At 42.5% G+C, this 21,903-nt stretch overlaps 4 protein-coding genes across 4 annotated transcripts; 3 read left to right on the top strand and 1 right to left on the bottom strand.

Annotated features, from left to right (window-relative positions):
* Positions 1 to 4,927: 4,927 nt before the first annotated feature.
* syf2 (SYF2 pre-mRNA-splicing factor) lies at positions 4,928 to 10,402 on the top strand. Its single transcript, XM_068579644.1, has 7 exons — positions 4,928 to 4,967; positions 5,263 to 5,352; positions 5,511 to 5,636; positions 6,584 to 6,701; positions 8,116 to 8,206; positions 8,815 to 8,913; positions 9,992 to 10,402. The coding sequence occupies exons 1-7, from the start codon at positions 4,950 to 4,952 to the stop codon at positions 10,155 to 10,157; spliced, it is 708 nt and encodes a 235-aa protein (XP_068435745.1). The 5' UTR covers positions 4,928 to 4,949; the 3' UTR covers positions 10,158 to 10,402.
* A 2,473-nt stretch (positions 10,403 to 12,875) lies between these two features.
* On the bottom strand, positions 12,876 to 16,095 carry rsrp1 (arginine/serine-rich protein 1). Its single transcript, XM_068580167.1, has 5 exons — positions 15,846 to 16,095; positions 14,859 to 15,381; positions 14,597 to 14,769; positions 13,334 to 13,408; positions 12,876 to 13,229 (listed from the first exon to the last, which is right to left on the bottom strand). The coding sequence occupies exons 2-5, from the start codon at positions 15,358 to 15,360 to the stop codon at positions 13,071 to 13,073; spliced, it is 909 nt and encodes a 302-aa protein (XP_068436268.1). The 5' UTR covers positions 15,361 to 15,381; positions 15,846 to 16,095; the 3' UTR covers positions 12,876 to 13,070.
* A 764-nt stretch (positions 16,096 to 16,859) lies between these two features.
* mgst3b (microsomal glutathione S-transferase 3b) lies at positions 16,860 to 18,843 on the top strand. Its single transcript, XM_068580168.1, has 4 exons — positions 16,860 to 17,142; positions 17,233 to 17,355; positions 17,576 to 17,648; positions 18,211 to 18,843. Exons 1-4 carry the CDS (start codon positions 17,017 to 17,019, stop codon positions 18,309 to 18,311), a joined length of 423 nt encoding a protein of 140 aa, XP_068436269.1. The 5' UTR covers positions 16,860 to 17,016; the 3' UTR covers positions 18,312 to 18,843.
* A 456-nt stretch (positions 18,844 to 19,299) lies between these two features.
* On the top strand, positions 19,300 to 21,875 carry tmem50a (transmembrane protein 50A). The gene is made up of 7 exons (XM_068579923.1): positions 19,300 to 19,400; positions 19,962 to 20,067; positions 20,285 to 20,397; positions 20,937 to 21,004; positions 21,201 to 21,293; positions 21,516 to 21,576; positions 21,689 to 21,875. The coding sequence occupies exons 2-7, from the start codon at positions 19,966 to 19,968 to the stop codon at positions 21,732 to 21,734; spliced, it is 483 nt and encodes a 160-aa protein (XP_068436024.1). The 5' UTR covers positions 19,300 to 19,400; positions 19,962 to 19,965; the 3' UTR covers positions 21,735 to 21,875.
* The last annotated feature ends 28 nt before the right edge of the window (positions 21,876 to 21,903 follow it).

Here is a 21,903-nt window from a genome sequence, read left to right as displayed (position 1 = left end):
TGTGTGCGTGCCAACATGAATTTGGAAACGTGTGTGCGACTGTGTCTGTGTGAGGTTATTTGATCTGGCAACTGATTTTGCGTGTCAGGTCGGGGACAGATAAGAAAGACTGTTGGCCCACACAGCTGCATGTCCGGAAGCTGTTGACTGGCCACTTCTTATCGCCAGCCCTCCACAACAGCGTATTGTTTGGCCAAGTGAGAACTTCACTCTCTCATTTAGGTCACTGGGAAGGAGGATGGGAACTCAGAAGCGGGAACTCATGATGCTTTTGGGCCACGCTCGGGGGAAGACACTCGGGTTGAACTTGTGTGTGTGTGTGTGTGTGTGTGTGTGTGTGTGTGTGTGTGTGTGCATGGTGGTGAAGAGATGCTTTGCAGCAGATACGGAGCCCAGCGCTTTCATCTGTGGTGAGAACTCAAATCTGTTTGGTGGCTGTGGCTGTGGGATACTGAAACACAATTACATAAGTAAGAATACAATGTTTATTAATATAGCCACTTTGATTCAGTGGGACTGGGTCATTTCTGGTGAAATATCAGGGAAATGCCTCCCTCTTGTGGTCAATGAGAGTTTAAAGGTCTGTAGGAGAAAGTGGCTTCAGTCACTCAGTTTACTTTCATACTTCATCTCAGGATGAACATCTCACAAACACATCCTCTCTGATAGTCCCACTTGGCTCGTTTTACCGGAATCTCTCAGACTTTTTCCTTTTTTTTTTATTGCGTCCTCCGAGTTTATATTGTTGTTGCACTTTAATTTTGATCAGTAATTATGATCATAAAGTTTGTGGATCAGTCTGAGTTCCTTTGGATGACAACACAGGAGACATCTGCGTGCCCGCAATGTACGAACCGTGGAGCTGCTCTCCCTGTGGTTGCTGCTAGTGGAAAACCCATAATGGCCTTTAATTGGGACTTTAATTGTGTGTGGTGGAGCAAAAGCATTGACAACAAAACTGGTGGTATTTGAGTGCACACATGCGTCTTCAGTGTAAGTATATGTGTCGCTCACCGAATCCTCTTCCTCTACGAATAGCTTCCGTTGAAAATCAGACCGGCGAGTTGCGTGTCAAATCATATTCTTCACGATCTATGCAATATTGCCGATATTCTGCCTCCAGGGGAAGCACATACACTGGCATTTGTGTCCACGCAGAGATGCATGGTGTCAGGCGTCTTTACAAGGACTCCCATCCAAATAATAGCTCTATGTTAACTCCATTCATCCATGCCCTTTGGATATGTCTTGAGCAGCGTCAGCAGCAAATCAATGGGACACATTTTGACTGCAAGGGAGGGAGAGTAATGATGGACTGTGTGGAATGCCTCAGCTGGAAATTAGCTTGATGACATATGACTCTGCGAGAGATTGCAATTCCTCGTTTAGTGCATGCCAAGTATTTTGGCAACATTACAGAGAGATGTTCCTTAATATGTCCAATTAAGAAGCTGGCTTTCCAACATGGACGGGACCAGCATTCAACCAGCAGGAGGACAAAGGAGAGAATGGATGTAGAGGAGGAGTGGTATGAATGGGATGGAGGAAAAGGTGGCAGGGCGTGAGTTTAAACACAGAGAAACAGCAAAAGAACAAGAGCAATGGCGCCGAAAGGGGGGGAGGATGCGCCTGTCGTGAATATTCTGGCACACATATTCTGGGAACATTTGGATGGGACGGAAAACAAGACGCCATCTTGTGTTCCATTCATGTCTGCAGCGCCTTGGCCTCTGTTCCCCACACACACACACACACACACAGACACACACACACACACACACACACACACACACACTCTCTCACGTTTACACATTCACACAAACACGCGCCAGCGGAGCGAGGCAGGAGCTTGTGGTTCCAGTCCAGTGACAGCGGCCTGTAGTCAGGGTGGCGACGCTTCAGGAGCAGCTCCTCGTGTTGGAGAAGCGTGTTTGTGTTGGCCCTGAATTAATAACTTTTCATTTAGTGCGGAAATGACAGGAATAGTAATTAAGGAAATGGAATGATTTTATTGGCCTTGATGTTTATATTAAGTTCCAGATGTGAAGCAGCTGTATGCGCAGCAAGAGCCCCCCCCCCCCGTCCATGTGCTATCTACAGTAACTCTTATTAAGAGCAAGATAACAGCGCCAGTTGAATGTACGTCTGTGTGTACAAAAGGCATAGTATCTCAGTCACAGCATGGAGCTAACTGAACTAATATCATGTCCGGTTTGATTAATGCTTTTGAAAGGACCGTGAGGTCTGCTACGAATTTAGAAATGTGCAATTTATTTGCACATATAATGTAACTCTATTTCAGGCCTGATTTGCCTGAGTGGAAAAGTTAATATCGAGGAGTGACTGATCAGCGTTTTTGGGTGGCCCCAACACATGTGAGATCTGTGCCGCACTGCATCAAAGTTTAGTATCCCTTAAATGGCAGTGGCAGCGTTGCTTGGATCCCCACATCGCCTGTCACAAAGCCAGTTTGGATTTCAGATTTAGATCAAGCCGATCTCCACTGTAACGTGCGGAGCCGTTGTCGGGCGATGACAGGCGCTGGCACAGGAATGAACAGAGACTGCTTCTCCTTTCTGTGTTGGTGTTGTCACACAATATATTTTCGAACGTATATGTTTCTGTATTGTGCAAATATCTCATTTTCTTTTGACTGATTGATGGCAATGACAGCACATGTGTTGCTTAAAGAGTCCCCAAACACAGTTCAGTGATTTTAATCCCCACCAACTAAAAGGAAAGCCGTACTGCATTTTGGGTTCTTACATGACAAGAACATTAAACGTGGAGTTACAATCGTTACATCGGTCCTCTCTGTCCAAGCAAAACATGTTGGAGCTTCTTGGTCAGTGAGTGAATGCATCCCTGAAGACAGTTAACTTCACCCATGAGATACCTGACACCTGTTCAACGTGTGTGGGAGACATTAACAGAGAGATTAACAGCTATTGAAGACAGAGAACACACCCATAAGACATACTGTAAACTCGTCTTGGGGTCCGGAAATTTAAAAAAGTATACACAACTCTATTTGTGTTGCTTTACAACGATTCCACGCTCTGCCGTCGTAGAGTTAACTTATATACAGAGGAAGTGCTCATTTGCTTCCTCTGTTCCTTTCCTGTTCCTTTGCTGTTCCTCTCTCTTCATCTGAGAGTCATTTATTATGGAGATGTTTTTTATTTTTGCATGGCAATAGCAGAGGCCCTGCCTATTACTGGAGCCAGTGATGTTTTGTTCTGTTGTGATGTGCTCCCATCTGGTTTCCAGTGAAAATGCATCACTCCATTAACATGGCCTGTGATCTAGAGGATGCTTTAATCTAAGACTATAAACTCCACTTAATTACATCCTTCCAAAAGAGCTATATTAGTATAATGCAATCAAACGGGGAGCACATCCATTTTGGCAAGTCAAATATGCCTCAAATGACTCTGGAATGTGTTTACTTTTGTCTTCTGTTCTGATCACACAATCATATTTGGAGGGCCAAGGCACTGAGTGATACTTGTGTTTTTCTGTGGGTAAAAATAACATGCATTGCTGATACATATGACGTTCCATTTCTCTACAGAAAAAACAACCGTCACAATTGAGTTTAGGGGAGTCTGAACGGACTCTCTGTGTGGCACACTGATGACTTTATGCTTGACCTTTCATGGCTCTCTCTGTGTAACCTCCAGTCATATTCATAATTGCTGTCTGTGTGCATTGTGCCAGTTTCCATTTGTAGCAGTATGTTTCAATAAATTCAAACTTCAAAAGGAAAGCAAGATGGCTTCTTTTAAAATATTATACAAAAACAGGATTTATAATGCCTGATCATGACGGCAAATAATTCAAGTATGATTTTTTTTCGTGGTAATGTTATAGGTTTAATGTTGATTTTATGTCTAGTAACTGGGCTCTGATGACACTATAGAACAGCGTTGCCTGTTCAACTCCATAACCATTTCTGAACATCAACGTCTGTTCCATACTTCTTTTTTTTCTCTTATGTTGTTTGATTTTTTTCCAAGAGTCCTAGGGCTAAAAAGAAGAAGAAGGAGAAGAAGAAGAAGAAGAAGAAGAAGAAGAAGAAGAAGAAGAAGAAGAAGAAGAAGAAGAAGAAGTATTTGATATTCATATTAGTATTATTAATATAATTTCTTGTGTTACCATTTTCATTATAATCATTGTTTCCACCCCTGGAAACTCTAAATCAAAATAAGACAGAGAACATCTGCAGAAATTGTGGGAAATGACACAAATACCATCTGTTTAACAAGCAAAAGCCTCCAGCTCTTTTAGAATGGAAAGATGTAAAACCTCTTTCACATGACAGCATTTTCAAAATTGTCCATCGTGACTAGGAAGACCATGGACACACTTAATTATACCAGTACATTTCATTAAAACAAAATTGTGATAGACTCCTTTAGACACACCACTGATTTCTTACTTGCAAATTTCTTACTGAGAGTAAAACATAAAGTGTCAGCTTCTTGAAATGTGCACAATGTGATACAAAAACTTGACGTTGACCAAAGAAATTGACTTATCGATTAGTTGATTTAATCGACAGATCTGTAAAACTGAGTTTAAACATGTAATTTAACATTTAAAAACATAACCTAAACGACTAATCAACTACAAAAGTATTTAGAAACCAAGGCATCATGAGTATATGGAGAGAGAGAGAGAAAGAGAGAGAGAGAGAGAGAGAGAGAGAGAGAGAGAGAGAGAGAGAGAGAGAGAGAGAGAGAGAGAGAGAGAGAGAGAGAACAATGAATATGACATAAAAAAAATAAAAGTAGTGTTATCAGAGAACTGAAATGGACCCCTCTTTCACATTTTATATTTCTGTTCAAATATTTATTGACCAAATAATAAAATCTGAAATGTTGATGTTTGCGTAATATCCGGTGTGAACGTCACACTTCCTGTTTCGTCCTCCGTGGAGATCAACAATGGCGTCCTGTGTTGAGGTTTGTAATTCCTCGATTTTAATGTCAAATTTGCTCCATTTGCTTGATTGTGTGGCCAGATTAGAGCAAATTAGTATAATTCCTTTCAAGGCGATGTTTCAGTTTGCCGACGGAGAGAGTTTGTGTTCCTGACTTGTTGTTTACGCGTCGTGGCGCTAAGCTAACCGATATTAGCTAACTGACGGTTAGCTCTTCCGGTCTTTAAGAGTCCACACCTAGCGTTAATAAGTCCCCCTCGGTGTGAAATGTGTTATACACATATTACACTAATAACATTAACTGTCGGTGTTTCCAGGAGTCGGCTACGGCCACAGGAGAGGAGGACGCAGGAACCTCCCAGAGGGAAGCGAGACTACGGAAATTTAGAGAGTTACATTTCAAACGGGTGAGTCAAATGTTGTTTTTATTAAATAACATTTAGTTACGGCATCGAGGCAGACTATTTGCGTCATTAGCTTCATGGCTGGACGTTTACTTCTGTTGTGTCCCGTGTGTACACACCTGCGTGCGCAGCATGTCGTCATGTGTTGTCTTTCGTCCCAGAATGAAGCGCGGAAGCTCAACCACCAGGAGGTCGTGGAGGAGGACAAGAGGCTGAAACTCCCTTCAAACTGGGAGGCGAAGAAAGCCCGACTGGAGTGGGAGCTGGCTGAAGACGAAAAGAAAAAAGTATTTATCAACTCTATAGCACCGTGCATGTTACAAATGAGGTCATAGTGTGTTGACTTGAAACACTGATCAGACAAGTTTGCACACCAAGTCATCTAATCTCATTATGTGTCAGATGCGGCCACCGGTAGCCAGTGAAGGGCGCAGAGTACTGTAGGTGAATTTTAAGAGGTTAAAGACTTGTCAAGTTGCTGCATTCTGGGTGAGCAGTAGATGCCCAATGGTGTTAACAGGTAGACCTGCTGGGAGGGAGTTACAGGAGTCAAGATGATCAGAGCCTGGACGAGAGCCTGGACCGCCTTCTGAGTGAGAAGGGGACGTATTCTCCTGATGTTGTACAGAATGTACCCACAGGAACGTGTTGTTGCAGTAAAGTCAGGGAGAGTTCACTGTTGAGTGTCACACCGAGGTTCCTGGCCAACACTCAGTTGTTGAAGGTAATAGTGAGGTCGTGGGTTGGATAGCCTTTTCCTGGAAAGAAAAGTAGTTCAGTCTTGTCAGGATTAATTTTCAGGTGGTGAGCGGACATCCACTGAGAGATGTCATTCTAACAACGAGATGATCAGTTGGGTGTCATCAGCATAGCTATAGTAGGAAAAGCCCAGCAAGCAAATGTCAGAGCCGAGAGAGTTGTCATTTCTCTCTCCACGTTGACATACGTGTGATGAAGCTGAAGTACCAATCAAATCATTACTGCGGGCCGTGGTTTTGGTCACTACGCCAGCTGTTCAGTTTAACAGCTGATCGCGGCAGAGAAGGGTTAGCGGACCATGACGGCTCTGGTGACTCATATATTCATATTTCCTAAGAACATTTTAGTGATTCAATAGGTTCCCTCTTGAAGGAAAAAGTACATTTTGAATACCATAAACTCAACATTTAGGCAGTTTACTTATGAAATAGCGATTCATTTATACATGCGTAACATGTTCACGTTTTTCTTTCAGGAATGTGCTGACAAAGGGGAGGATTATAACAGAGTGAAACTGCTCGAAATCACCGCTGAAGATGCAGAGCGGTGGGAGAGGAAGAAAAAGAAGAAGAACCCAGACACAGGATTTGCAGGTTTGTTATGGGCTCTCCAGTAAAGACACGCATGCATTGTGTACAGCGTACTCTTTGGTTGTACTTTTGTGAGTGAAATTAGTGCTCAGAGTGTAGATCTCCGCCAGGTGTGTCTGCAGCGACTGAGGCTTCATAGCGCAAACCTCCGTCAAATGTCGCAAAACGCACTTCACTTAAACAAGCGGCAATGACTGCAGACAATCGGCTCGAAGTCGCGTATAATACACTTCATGCAAGCTTTCTGTCCACCTAGTAGCTGCTGAGTGGCAGTGTGTGGTGCACTGGTAGTTTCGGCAATAAAATGTGTTTTGCAAAAGTGTGAGTGACCACAACCACAAGAAATGATATACATTAAAAAATATTACACAGTTAACTGTTGCGAAAAGCGAGATTAGCCGTGGACAAACAGAGGCGCACTATCACTCACAGAAACAACTGTCTGAGTTAATAAAACTCATTGTCAGTTAATCAGCCTGGCCAGTTTAAGTTTTAATTTTTTATTTTGACAATTATTTAGCCAGGATATTGCCGTTGAGATTCGTAATTTCATTTCCTAAGGGAGTTGTACACCAGCAACACATGGTTTAGTTTTCAACCAACTTTTGATGCCATCTTTGAATTACACCATGCAGGTTGGCACCAACCTAATTTTTACTTAAACATATTAATGGCTACCTGAATTAATACAGATCAAAGTACAGACTAAAGACTGTGGCCTTTTTCTAAGGGATCTAAACTAATTACACATGTCTGGATCAATCAAGTGGACATTTCTGTCCTTTCACACCTAATAGAATCAGGGTTGGCACTAGTCGTTGTTTAACACACTGAAGTGGTTGTCACTGATTGTATTGTCTTATCTTATAGTCCAGAAGTAACATGGAAGCAAATTGCAATGGGATCAAACTGCTTTATTTTAAGTGTGACACCACAGAACCAGCTTGTTTTATAAGTTGTAATTTTAATACAGTTTACTCTTTAGGAAACAAGTGGTTCACCTTGAGTTCTGTGAAATTTGAAAGTTTTTCCACTTCTCCTAAACAGGGAAATGTTGCTGCCTAAATCTTGTGTTGCGGCAGTGTACAGCACAATACTGATTTGCATGTAAGGACCTCTCGGGGATGTTAATCATCTTGAACTGCCCCCAATTTAATCTCCTGGGAAGAAGAAAAAAAAGACTTCTCATAAATATGGCTGCCATCTGTTGCATCAAAAACCTTTTCTGAATTAAAACCTCTGGGGAGAAAATTATCACCAGAGGGGCCTAAAGAGAGGAAGGGAGTAGGAGAGTTGCCTCTTCATCCCTTCCTAACCAGCCGCAGGTTATGTTGCTGAGCCTCGTGCCTGCTCGCTGTTTGTTCCGGTAATTATTATGAACGTTTTTTCTCTCTCCGTCTCACACAATGATCTGCAGGTTATGCCGAGGCCCAATTCCGACAGTACCAGAGGCTCACCAAGCAAATCCGACCAGACATGGAAAGCTACGAGAAGCAGAGAGAGGATTGGTGAGTGACACCCCGCCTCCCCCCACGTCTTTTGCCATGTCTTTTTTAAATCTCTTCTCCCAGATAGACAGACGGCTCAACATGGATGAAGAAATCTGGAATTAGATTTTTATTGTTTTGTGTATTCCCACTAACGGAGCTATGAAACGATGGCATGCGACTCTGCTATTGGGACCGTAACTGTGAAATCTCTAGTCAAGCAAAATAAATTGTAACATTTGGCCTAGCGTAATCGTCTCAGCATTCACCCCATCACATGTGCACAAAGCATTTTCTATATGTTAAGTTGTGTACCCCCTCATTTGCCCTGAGGGCCGCTTTGAAATGCTCCCAAAGGTCCTTCAGAAATAGTAAATGTGCAACGCACAAACGCACACTGAAGTTTGAAGAAGAGTTTGACGCCTGCAGGTTATTTGCCCTCAAAAGACTGACGGTCATGCAGAACCGTGAAGGATGCACAGACACATTTCTCCCTGTGGCCACATTATCTTCTTTCATTGGGATGACCATCATCACAATGATGGAATAGAGAAGTCCGTTTTTAAGTATGTGGAGATCATTATTCTCTTTGGTTGTACGTGTCTAATTCCTTTGCTGCTGCTCCACAGCGGTGAGGACTTCCACCCCACGTCTAACAGCCTGATCCACGGCACCCATGTCCCCACAAAGCTGGGCATTGACCGCATGGTGGAGGATGTCGAGAAACAGTGAGTCACACTCAAGCACAGATGCCATATCCTCTCCCGACCCCCGCAATAATCTCCCCCATGACTTTATTCAAGCTGAATTATGATTCACCTTCAGACAAAATGACCGTTTATATATAAATTACTCACACCGTGTCCCCTTGAGTTTTCGAGGAAAACTATTTTTTTGCATGCCTGAGAAAAGTCTTAATGAATTTAAGTAGTTAAAAAATGTAAGAATGTGAGGGTATAATGTAGGGTGAGTAAATATTATATAAAAATGTGAATTGTGTCAGTCACGCATTCCTTTAAGCAATCCACTGTATTTTTTTTTAAAAGACAGTGGATACATTCAGACCTTTTTGTTGGCACTGTTAATCCACCAACACAGTGTGAAGTCTTGAAATATGAGATTATCTCGCTTGTAACAAATTATGTGTGGAAATAATGACTTTTTGACCTCTTTACCAATTTGGAAGAGAGTGATGTTTTGGTGTGAACCGTGATATGAAGCGGGCCCTCCCCCTCCAATACAGAATGTTTCTTTGGGTCCTAGTCGGGGCACGGCTCCTGTTCAGCCTCACGTCAAACAGACGGTCCACACCAAACTGTATTGGGTAGGATGCTACTCCACCGTCGGTGTCCCTCACATTAAATTGGCCGCGGCTTCAAACGATTTAGTCTGTCCACTGTTTTTCAAAGTTTTTGTCCTGGCTACAGAAGCCCCCTCTCAACCTTCTCTTACCCTGTTTTTCCCCCCTGAGCTGTTCTATATTTGAGACAGTCTACGGCTTGTTTTGGAGACGCGACTGTGGGGCATTAGACAAGGACTCTCGTGCCAGGGTATGACGCACAACAATGCTTTGAAGAGACAGCGGATGAAGACTGGGAGCTTGCAACTTGACAGTATTTTCCTCTCAACTATGCAAGCGTTTTAAGTTTTCCATCGCCACTCTCCTTGCCAAATTTAAATGCACACCCCTCGAATTATTGCCTGTAGCCAATTATTGTTATTGAATATGCCATGGATGGTGGCCACACTAAGTTATGAAATCCCCTCTAAGCTGCTTCTCTCTTCTTTTTTTTTTGCGATTGTCAGGATAGAGAAGCGGGCCAAGTACAGCCGGCGCAGGGCTTACAACGACGACGCAGACATCGACTACATTAACGAGAGGAACGCCAAGTTCAACAAGAAGGCGGAGCGCTTCTACGGCAAATACACCGCAGAGATCAAACAGAACTTGGAGAGAGGCACGGCTGTCTAGAGGGTCCAGTCAACTCCGAATGTGTTTTGTCTTCATTCAGGAGTCCTGGATGCTTCTCTTTATTCTCCATGCTTGCATCATGACTAGAATACATGTATTAAAATGTGAGAAACGATAGTTACATTTTTATATGAGCCAAGATATAATTCAGGCATATGTAAGATGTGTGGTGTCCTTTGTACAGTGCTAGAAGTTAAAACAACTGTTATGATTACTTTTACCCTTCTTTTTAAATAAACCGCATACAGTTCATCTTGCACACTTGTTTTTTGTTCTGTGTGTGGTCTCATGACGGGAGACGATCTCTGAGCGTGAGAATGAGTTACCGTTAAGTACGTCAAACCTCGGGGCACATTTAGCCGGAGATGCCAGCCAAAAGCATGTTTTTAGGTGCACAAAGAGATGAAGGACCAACAAGTGAGCAATTCAATTTATTCATTATCATCCACATCTCAGTCTAACTAACTTGCCCCCGAGCTGCGACATGAGCAGGAAGGCCTTGTGACTGCAGAAGAGATCGAGACAACACCACCGGTTCCCATGAAAGTCTCCCAATTCCTCAACTTATGTCAGTGTGAATCTCGGGGCATTTTCCCCACAGTCATTGGGTTGTGTAGGCACTGAATCAAACACACCATTGTGTATATATATGTATACCGACATGTTATATTGAATCTGGATGAATCAATAGACGTTAACCCTCCACAGAATACATTGGTAAGATCTTTTAAAGGGTGGTGTGCAAAGACGCCCCGACACATTGTGTTTTTGTTTTACTGATGAAGGTGCAGGGGAGCTTCAGATGATGGCTTTGATACCTCACTCTGCTCTTGAGCTTTAGGGAGTGGATTAAACATTCAGATGCATAATTGTGATATCTGTGTGTTATCTGATTAGCCCGTGGATGTTGGCCGGGACTTGTAAGGAACAACACTGCATAAATTCCCCGTCGTGAAAACCAATATGCCACCTTTAGATTCTTTCAAGGCCAACTTGCCTGTTTAAAATAGTTCCCTGTGAAGCAAAAATGGGTACAATTTAAGCCTAGTGAGTGTAGGAACATGTCTGGATAAATATTGTGCTAACAGGGCAAGTTTCCATATAGACACAGAGGCCAGCCAGCGAGGATGTGGCACTAATTCTTATTACAGACCGAGAATAAAACCAATCCTATGCGATGACTCCATGAGTCCTGTGAGGATGACTGTGTGACGATGCATAACAAGTCTGTCTTGTCAAAACGAGAGACTGCCACATCAATGATCTCTCTGTGTGTATCAAATAAACAGTGCCCCACCCTCTGCTCCAGTTCCACCTACAGTGTGTTTTTGCATTTCTTATCTCCTGTCAAAGCAATTCATCAGGATTACAGGTCAGTCAACAGCAGGAGACACACAGTCTGGGGGAGTCAGGTGTAATTAAAACTGATTTTTATTACAGCAGATTGTGACACGCATCTAAATATCAGCCTTGAGATTCAAATTTATCATCCACTCACATAGATAGCTATCTCACCCAAAATACCTTCAAGGCAATACAACACCAGTGTTTTTAACATGGGGGCGAGAACCATCACAGTGTGCGTGACACACGTGTGCACACACACAAAGCTTTAGGGTAAGTAGCACGGCAACCACAACAGCAGGATATATATCAAGTCGCTCAAGAAGGAACATGTACAAATCCCGTTGGCAGACAGAAGATCCCCTCACATCAATCACCACCAGCTGTGAGTCCTTGTAGTGATTGGCACATTGGGACAGGTGTGTTGTACACAGCAGGAAGCGCACAGGTGTTACTAATAACATTAACGACTGCCCTGTTGCAGTTTCAAGTGCCCCAATAAGCACACATTATGCACTATACCAGGACCTCTACAGCTAAATGTAATTCATCCCCCAGAAAGTTTATTATTCATACTGCAACAAGTCAGAAATGTCCCTTATGAAAACTAAACAAGAGCTGACATTTCTTTAAGTTCATGTTCAAATCAAAGCTGCAGCTGGTGATTCACACCAACCTCAGTCTAGAACATGAGGCATGCCCCAATGACCGAAGTGAGACGCAGAAGAAGCAAATGGAAGATTTGACAATACTGACACCGTGTGGTCATAAAGAATGCAGCCAATTTGATCCCTTTAGACTTGAGAAACGTGGCAGATGTGTGAAACTGGTAGAAGGCCAAGAAACAAGTTCTGGACATTGTCATGAGGCCATGTCACTAAATTGTTTTTGTTTGCCAAATCTATGTGAACCTGTTTACACATGTACTCACTTTAGTTGTCCCTTACTCACGGCAGACATTTTGACTCCTCGTGGTAGAACTACAGATGTAATGCCTACGAATAACACTAATGATGGTTCCGCTCTATTATGCTCCAATGAGTGACAGACACTCAGAAAAACAAAGCACCACAATGGAAGACTGCCAGGATTTCTTTAATTTACATTGACTGTCCTTTAGCATTAATGTTGTATCCGGTTGTTTATGTATCATTTACCCTAGTGGAATATTTAAGCACACCATAACATTACTGTAATATGTGGGAAGTTCAGTGTTTTCCTCTGTTGAGTCCCATATCATTCAAATGTAATTTCTCAACACATATTTTAGACATTTTGGAAACTCTGAAGCCTCAATAAGTTCCTATTTAAGCTTTCACTCAATAGTTATTAAATGCTCAAGATGCAGTCACTCTGAACAGAACAGACAAACACTTTATTTTTATTCAAATAAATATCTTTATTGAAGCATAGTATACAACAAAGGGGAAAAAAAACAAATTATCCCACCTGATAGACTTCTTCATTTCTTCCCACATAACTGCTCTGTAATAAAACCTCTGCCATGAAAAGGTCAAACATATGTACAAAATATTTATAGTATTCACAGTGTCCATGTACTCTGCCACACTAGTGTGACATGGCAAGTGCGCGTTTGCGTGCACTGGCGGCGTGGCCCGATTTGACCGGCATCCAGTGGCCATAAGGCTTCCTGCTTTCATAGATGTCCACTCTGGAAGTTACCTTAGAACCAGATGGAACTGCCCCTGTTGGTTTCAGCACAGCGTTCTAAGGGGACAAGATTAGGAAAGTATTAGACAACATCAATAATATGCCCAGGGACTATATTTAGGAGAGAAAAAAAAAATTACGCTGCAATATAATTCACTTACATTAATGCTGAATGAGATAATTTTTCTTTTTGGAGACATCCCTCGGCTGAACACATCAGACTCGTCATCGTTGCTCTGTTTTTAAAAAAAGACAAGAAAAACAGACCTAGTGAGATATGCGTGTATAACTGATTGAGTTTGTGCTTTGACAGTTTGTTAAGATCTTATAGATAGATTATAGTTCCCATTGCTACTATTGTAAAGCACTTCATTGCATAGTGAATTATTTAAGTTTCTTCAATACCAACACCCCCCTCCATCCCACTGCTGTCAAAGCTCCACCATTAAAAATCATCCTACAAGGACAGACATTGAAACAGAATAAAACCATAAAATGCAAAAACAAACAAAAAGTATCAGTTAAAAAAAAAAAAAAAAGGAGGATGTCTTCTCTGTCTACAGTGGCAGAATGATGGTGACGTAGGTTTCCAGGCCCTCAGCACACGGCTGGTGAACCAACTTATCTTTGGAATACGGAGAGGAGTTCTTCGTCTGTTTTTAGCTCTCTTGACAGGGATAGTCACTATAATGCAGTCCACACGCCTTTGCTCCATCAGCGAGTGAAGGATTCTGCTAAATAACAACGACCCAGTTCAACTTCAAGCATAAATACATTGAAATGTCAGAATTCTGCTGCCTATCTATATCAAGGAGTCAGTGTAATACAATATCTGAATTGCTCATGAAACGTCTATGTGAGGAATTAGCACATATATTGACTGTGTGCACCATGTCTGATAATCTGCATATGTGTTTGTTTAATTGCTAACCTCTAGATAATTTATACTTTTTGAACATTGCAAGAGTTATCAGATAAACTTTCACGCAAACACGTATTGTTGTCACCTAAGTCACATGACAGCCCTTTAATCCCAGGTGCCGATGAGTGAAGGAGACCACTGTCATGTTATCTATGAAGACAGGAATAAATACAGAGAGTATGTATAATCTCTCAGGGGTCCAAAGGTTACACAAGACAGGAAATGTAACAACATAGCCCTACAGCTAATCAATAGACACCTGTAGACATTGCAACAAAGATACAGTAGATCAGACAAAGTGTAACTTTGACAAAATAAGTGAAAGCTAGGATCAATATATATCATTATTAAAGAAAATTCTCAACACACCTTACCTTATATTTAACAGTCATCCTAGATTGGGAAGGATAGTCTGTGCATTTAATAAGAATCTGTGGGAAAGTCTGTTTTTAAGTGTGTATTGTGTTCAATGTTAAGCGGACCATCACTCTCAGGCACCCACCTGTGAAGTCGTCTTTTCCAGGTCTTGTCTCACCCATGTCCCTGTCAACACCAGTTTGGACTCCACCGCCTGCTCGCAAAGGGTTGGTTTCACCATCTCAGGAAGTTCAAGCTTCTCTACTTCTGGGATTATGGTAACATTGGCCTCCACAGCCTCGATAGGGGTTCCTTTATCTGTGAAACACAAATCGAAAATGTATTCACCTGTACAATATAATTTTTTTTGCCAGAGTAATGACAATTCCCTCATCCAATCAACTCACCATCAAAGCTCAAGTCGACAGAATGCTCTGAAGATCCAGACCGTGAGCTGCTGTCGTCGTTTCTGGGCGGGAACTGGGAAGACCTGCTCACCTCCTTACTCTCCCGGCTACGACGGCTGGTGGGCTTGGAGTGGGGCCTGTTGCGTCGGTCGCGAGTGTGCCTGGAAGGCGAGGGTGATCCCGAGTGGGCCCTGTGGCGCCGAGAAGGGGATCGGCAGCTACGGCCAGACCCGCGATGCTTGTCACAGCGACAGCGGGAGGCAGGTCTGTGGCAACGGGGGTGAGAGCGGGACCGGGGGTCAGAGCGGGACCTGCTGCGAGAAGACGAAGACCTGTGGCCTCCCTTGCGGCTGTAACGCCCCCTGCGGCGGCCAGAGCCGCCGCTTTTGGACCGCGATCGGGAGCGAGATGAGACAGGACAGCTCTGGTCAATGGCGACATCTATGCCATCGCTCTGACGAACGTGGACAATCTCCAAGTAAGAGTCTTCTCCCTTGGCCATTGTTATATTTTCTGCCACGAGCTGAAATGAAAAATACGTATTATTATTATTTTTTTTAAACACTTAAACAACAATCAGTAAAACAAACGGTGCGGATACTACTTGAATATTGCCCGTCGTCAGTCTTTTAGAGAAGTGCCATGATAATATCACGCATAGCATGCTAGGTGTAAGCTTGTGGCTGTTGGTTCATAACATGGCGAGTGGCGCAACGTAGCTGCAACGGCGAGGAGAGGCCTTCTATAAATGTCTGGCCCGACGCAAGCTAAAGATAGCTGGACTCGCTGAAGCTAACATCTGGTTTCACTGTAAAAGAAGGAACATGCCGTTCTTTCGCATATCGTTAACAAAAGATAGCCACAAGTTAAACTTAAGATAAAAATAATAAAACACAATTATAGCCACAAATAGAAGATACACGGAGCGTTAACTCGTGCTAGATTGGCAAAACAGTTAGCCATGCTAGCGGAAGTCACGGGTCTTACCAGGCCGACTGGAGCTTGATGCCTTTGTTCCGATATCGACGATGTAAACGCTATAACGCTAACGTTCTGGCAAAATAGTTACTTTCTTATACGTATAACGAGAAGATTAACCGCGAATAAAGCTCAGATGCGGTAGAAATGTGTTGTTTTGTTGCTGATATTAGTAAAATCGCTACCGCTGTCTCTTCCGTCGAGGCTCAACCGAATGTCGACTTCGCTCGTTTAGACGGTTAGTTCTTGGGCGGAGCCACTTTACTGGAAAATTCCAGTCACGTGTTCCTGTTCGTGTCCAGAGCATTATCTTAAATACAGCAGACGTAATGGCGGCCATCATAATCATAGGTCTGCGGTAGGAGCAAGAAGTAGACTACAGTGTATGACCCATAACAGCCAAAGAAGTAAGATGTAATGTTGGAAATCCAAACTTGTTAAAAAAGTTTAAACGAATTAAAAAATTTGGTTTGACCTGTTGCTTCAGCACTGACGTGCAATACAATGTTTGGAGTTTTTACCAAAAATATAAAGCATAACCCCCTCGATGCCTGCAGTGTCTCTAACGCTGGCATTAATTAATATACATATGTTGGATATCGATGCTATTTCTTGTCATGTATATGACAGGAAATAGACAGACAGACAAAGTATGAAAAATACTCAATATATACTATACAATAAAATAAAGCGTATTCAAGAAAATATAATAATAAAGTTCCAAAATGCACTAAAAACATATACAATGTACATGAAGTGTATATGAAGTATACAAAATGAAAAGTATGTACATGTACTAACTATAACTAAACGACAAACGCGGTGCTAGGGTTATTGATGTTGATTCAATTGAAGGAGGACCAAATCTGTGTTTCAGTAATACACTTCATATAATTGCATTAAAATACATTCAGTGCACATTATCATGAGCAAACAGTGAGCTTCCTACGTGCAGCTAAAGAAACGTAACATTGTTATTATTGTGTAATTGCCCTTTAAATTGGTTACGACGTCACCAGGCAACCGATCTCGCGATAGTTTTATGTAACCTCGACTTCTGTTTACTTCGGTGCCTTCCGCCTCAAGAGTTGAGTCTCCTCTCGTCCCATCTGGCTGGATAGTCGCAGATCGCGTTGTGCACCTTCTGAAAACTTGACACACAGGAAAACTCGGTGCAGAGATGGACATCCTGACCGTGTTGCCGCCCAGCTTTGGCTATGCCATATTTGTCTACCTGTACAGCTGGATCATGCTGGGCTACTTAGCAGTAAAAGTCGGGTCCGCCAGAAAGAAGTACGACGTCAAGGTAGTTTGATTTCACTTTACTGGGCAATCATTTATTTTTTTTTCACAAGTTTTTCTGGCTAACATGTGATGTGTTTTTGATTCTTTGCAGTATCCCACTATGTACAGTGACAAGGAGCCGGTATTCAACTGTATCCAGAGAGCACACCAGAACACACTCGAGGTGTACGCTCAGTGGCTCGTGTTCCAGACCATTGCGGCTCTCGTCTACCCGGTATGTATCATTTGTACACCTTTTTGCCATGCTATTGAGGGCTTTTTAGTTTAGTTTTTATTTTAGACTGCTGCAATTGTAACCACACGCCGTTTCGTATTTGTGGGAGGGGCAAGCAATCCTCATGATCTGTGTCAATAAATTTCAGGATAGCAGAGTCAGAGTGATAAAGCATTTTTTTTTCTTCTCGTCAAACTGTGTTCTGTGTTTCTAAACCTAGTTGTCAGCATCGGTGCTGGGGGCTATTTGGGTGACCAGCAGGTTTTCCTATGCCTGGGGCTACTACACAGGAGGTAAGACTCACATTATATGTCATGTCTTTAATAGAAGAAAAAGGCCCTGGACTCAGTTCACCCACTCTTTTCATCAGTCTAATAGATTTATTTCCAAATATTTGTATGCTGACATAAGGCTTTTAAATTACAAGACCACCAATAGTATTTACTAAGCCTTTACATTTATGCAACATAATGGTTCAAAGTTCTAGAGTTTGTGTAAAGTGGACCTTGAAGATCAAAACGCAATCTAGCACTGCTAGTAGTCACAGAGGTGAAGATGGTCACCAGAACATTTTTCTTCATCCTCTTCCAGTTGTGTTTAATAATTGACAGAATATTGCATTGAGCAAAAGATAATAATGAAAAAAAGCATGCATCGCTGAGGTCTGAATTATGGTCATTGTTCAAGATAACTCATTTTTACAACAGTCATAGCCATTAAATGTATTATCAATAACATTTTAATTTCAATGTCAGAGAGTTATAAGAGTCTATAAGAGTTTGGTATTCATTGTTGTTTCATATAATTCTCATTTGGCGAAAAGCTAACATTGTTCTGTTTTCTGTCTTGTTCCAGATCCGTCCAAGAGGATGATCGGCGCCTATGGCTACATTGGATATTTCGGTGTCATCTTTCTGTCCATATCTGTGGCCTTGCAATTGCTTGGAGTCTTTTAAGACACTATTATTTAATCATTTATACTGGCTTGCATGGCCTTTTCAAATGTCTCAACTAAAAAGTAGTTGTACAATGCTTTGTATACTGGTTTGCTAAACATATTGTGTTTTCAGTCCATCTATTTGTTGTGAATGTCTGTGTGTGATCTTCAATGCAGTCGATGATACAGCCACAGGCATTTTCTCTTGTACCCTGTTCACAGTTGCAGCCATTACTATTTGTGAGTAATGAAAGGCCCCATGTGACAAGCATTAGATTCCGGGCACAAGTCTCGGATGAGATTATACAGCAAACGGCTTCAAAAACCCTTCCATGTGTTTTTTGCAATCACTAACAGGTTGAAGAGAATTTTCTGTTCATTGTGTCAAGTTTGTTCTTCTGGGATCAAGGACACACCTTTCTCCCTTTATTTCAATAAACAGCATATTTCAAACAAGCTTTTTAGCTGCTCTGCACCAGCACCACTGAAACACAGATTAAGCAAATAGGCCGAAATACAAGGAAATTAAATGTTCATAAATCCATTAACAACCTGTCTCCTGAGTATTTTTTTTAATATTCAGTTATTAATATAATTTGTAAGAATGTATTGTTTTAGACATAGGACGAAATAGTTACAGATGTAACCTACTTTTGTTATTTTTGGTATCGATTCCTGTGGAAGTAAACGTCTCGTGGTCTATATACAAACGCTCATCCACGGTGCTTCCTTCATGAAGAAGAGCAAAGCTCGTACGTTAGTCATTACCCGTAATTTACTCGTGTGTCGCCATTTTATTTGGAATTAACAACGAAGTTGGGTTTATATCGTTTGGCTGTAGCACCAGGGGTGTATACAGAAAAGACTAGCACATATATTGAGTACCATATTCTAAAACTGTTGCGTTACACCGAATAAAAAGTCCATTCGCTTGTGATGTAGCACAAATTCCCATTTTGTTCACAACACCATGAACGCAACGACATCATAGCCGAGGTTCCCTCACCAGAAGCGTGTGGTGTGTAACTGCGCATGTGCATGAGCGAGCTCGAGCGAAAGCACAATCGAGCTTATCGGGGAGGTTCGCATTAAAAACCGAAAATAAAAGGTAAGAAATGGTTAAAAATAGTGACATTAACGTGCCGACCCGGTGATTCCGGCGGGGCCCGTGTTCCAGCTCGTCACTGGCAATGTCTTTTGAGTAACGATGTTATTTCTAGCAACTTCGTAGCGAGAAGAAACCTTCAAGGAAATGTTTGCTAATGCCACAAGCGATGAACAAAAGAAATCCCAACGAGTCGAGACAGCCCTGTTTGTTATCTACCGTGAAGTTACGTTGAGTGTTTACGGCCGTAAATCTCAACATCCGTGTTTAGTCGAATAGCCGAGATGTTACCGCACTTTAGTGTATAAGTAAGCTTGTTGCTACTTGGTAAATAAGCCATGTTATCAAGCATCACCCTACAGAGATTGCGCACAAACAGAGAACGTGAGCCGACTTTTATATTTTATTTATTATTCATTTTCCTACCAGATAGACAGGATGGTGTGGTGGAACGGGGTCTGTTTATATATCTATAAACATATAAACATGTGTGATGTCGCTTTGAGCTTTCCATTGTTGTTGTCCCACTTGTACTCATTGTTGAACATGACGCCCTTTCCGCAGAGTCATGTCGGGTTTCCTGGACGGGATCCGCTGCGGAGACTGCGAGTGCAACGTGGACTGGGCAGAGAGAAGAAACACAATAGCGTCCGTAGCCGCTGGAGTTCTGGTATTGCCCTCATTGTGTCCGTTACAGGCCTGATACACATAACTACAGAAGGGGTATTTAGACAGACACTGATCTATCTTCCTGCTCTGTGTCTGCCCCCCCTGGTTACTAATTCTCTCTGTGGGCTCCTGAGGATGCAGATGTATCAGCCGTTTGTTGACACTCGTGTTCATGCTGAGCACCGGAGCCCTCGGGCTAACTGTGGATCTCGTTGCAGTTCTTCACCGGTTGGTGGATCATCATTGATGCGGCGGTGAAATATCCCAATGAGGGCGATTTTCATCACGCCTATCACACCTGTGGAGTCATCGCCACGGTGGCCTTCCTCATGTAAGGCCGACTCTGCTCACCTTTTTGTTTTCTGTCACAGGGGGAACTGTTTCAATTCTTCTGTTTGACGAAACGGTCTCATTGTGAGGTTCCAGCCCCGTCCGCAGGCCTCCCATCTGTCACAGATGTTGCTCGAGGTGCTATCGTGTGACTCAAGTGTCGAGTCACTTTAAGTCTGGTGGCTGTATATTGGTGAGGGTAGAGGGCGGTTACCCCTTGTCTCTGTTCAATAATGGTCTCTAGTGTCAGATGGTTTCTTAATCTTTCACCAATTTTATGGTCTCAATGAAAACTAAGCAACTCAAGGGCTGTGGGGCGGGGCTCAAAGCTTTTAAAATGCCAAATAAGTGGAGCTGGTGATGGTAATGTTTTGGTCAGATTGGTAATCCCCAGCTAGTTAGTTTGTGAGTGTCGGCCTTCACAATGCTTATGCTTCAAACAGTATCCAGTTATCACCATGGGGTCTGTCAACATGAGCAATCAGGTACAAGTAGCTTTGGATATGTTTGTAAATGTCTTTTTTTCATCAACACCTCTAGGATAAATGCTGTTTCAAATGGCCAAGTGAGAGGAGACAGCTACAGCGAAGGCTGCATTGGACAGACGGGTGTGTATGATGAGCTCCTCGTACTGCTGGATAAAAACTTCCCCACAAACACTTATTTTTCCCCATTTATTATGATGGTTTCCTGACTGTGTATTTTAATACTGCAGCATCCAGTTCCTACAGTACCCATATAATGAATTGCTGTGCGGCGTCGCCCAGTAACACTCTTTTGCACCTTCTTATCTCTGTTCTGCAGGCGCTCGCGTGTGGCTCTTCATCGGCTTCATGCTGGCGTTTGGCTCTCTCATTGCCTCAATGTGGATTCTGTTCGGAGGATTCGTAGTGCCTGGTGAGTAATCAGTTTTAGGGTGTGACATTGACTTTTGAAAGTTGCAGAAAGGGAAGAGTAGCCAGTATGATGCAGTAACTTAATTTACATCTACTGTGTAAAGCATGCAAAGTCTTGTACAGCCCAATAGCGAACGGCTCTCTTCATTAGCCAAATGTGGCGCTCTGTCAAATTGTAAATGCAGCCTCATTTTGTAAGCTGTACATCTGTTGTCTCTTGCAGGAAAGCCTTTCGTGTACCCCGGAATTGCCGTTTTCTTCCAAAATGCGTTCATTTTCTTCGGGTAAGTTGGGGGTTTGCCGCCAGCGTCTTGCATCAAACTCATGCTTACACTTTGGCCACGGAGTTATGTGGAGGTGTATTTCTCTTACACTGTCTTCTTGTCCTCTCATTAGGGGTTTGGTCTTCAAATTTGGACGTACAGAGGACCTGTGGCAGTGATGGACTCTGTGTGTCTTCATGTCTACTGTTTATACACTCTGCTTTCTATATTGTATGAGACAGGATGCTTTAGTGGTTATCCACTTTATCTAAACACCTTTTTAGCTTTTCAAATTAACATTTTTAAGTTATATTGTTTTGCTGTATAATAGAATAGCTTGACCGTAAC

Source organism: Clinocottus analis, unplaced genomic scaffold, assembly GCF_023055335.1.
Source record: "Clinocottus analis isolate CAN_PGR_092001 unplaced genomic scaffold, fCliAna1.0.p SCAF_17, whole genome shotgun sequence".
Classification (NCBI taxonomy): domain Eukaryota; kingdom Metazoa; phylum Chordata; class Actinopteri; order Perciformes; family Cottidae; genus Clinocottus; species Clinocottus analis.
The sequence above is the reverse complement of the archived record's forward strand: the minus strand, read 5'-3'. Positions and strand labels throughout refer to the sequence as shown.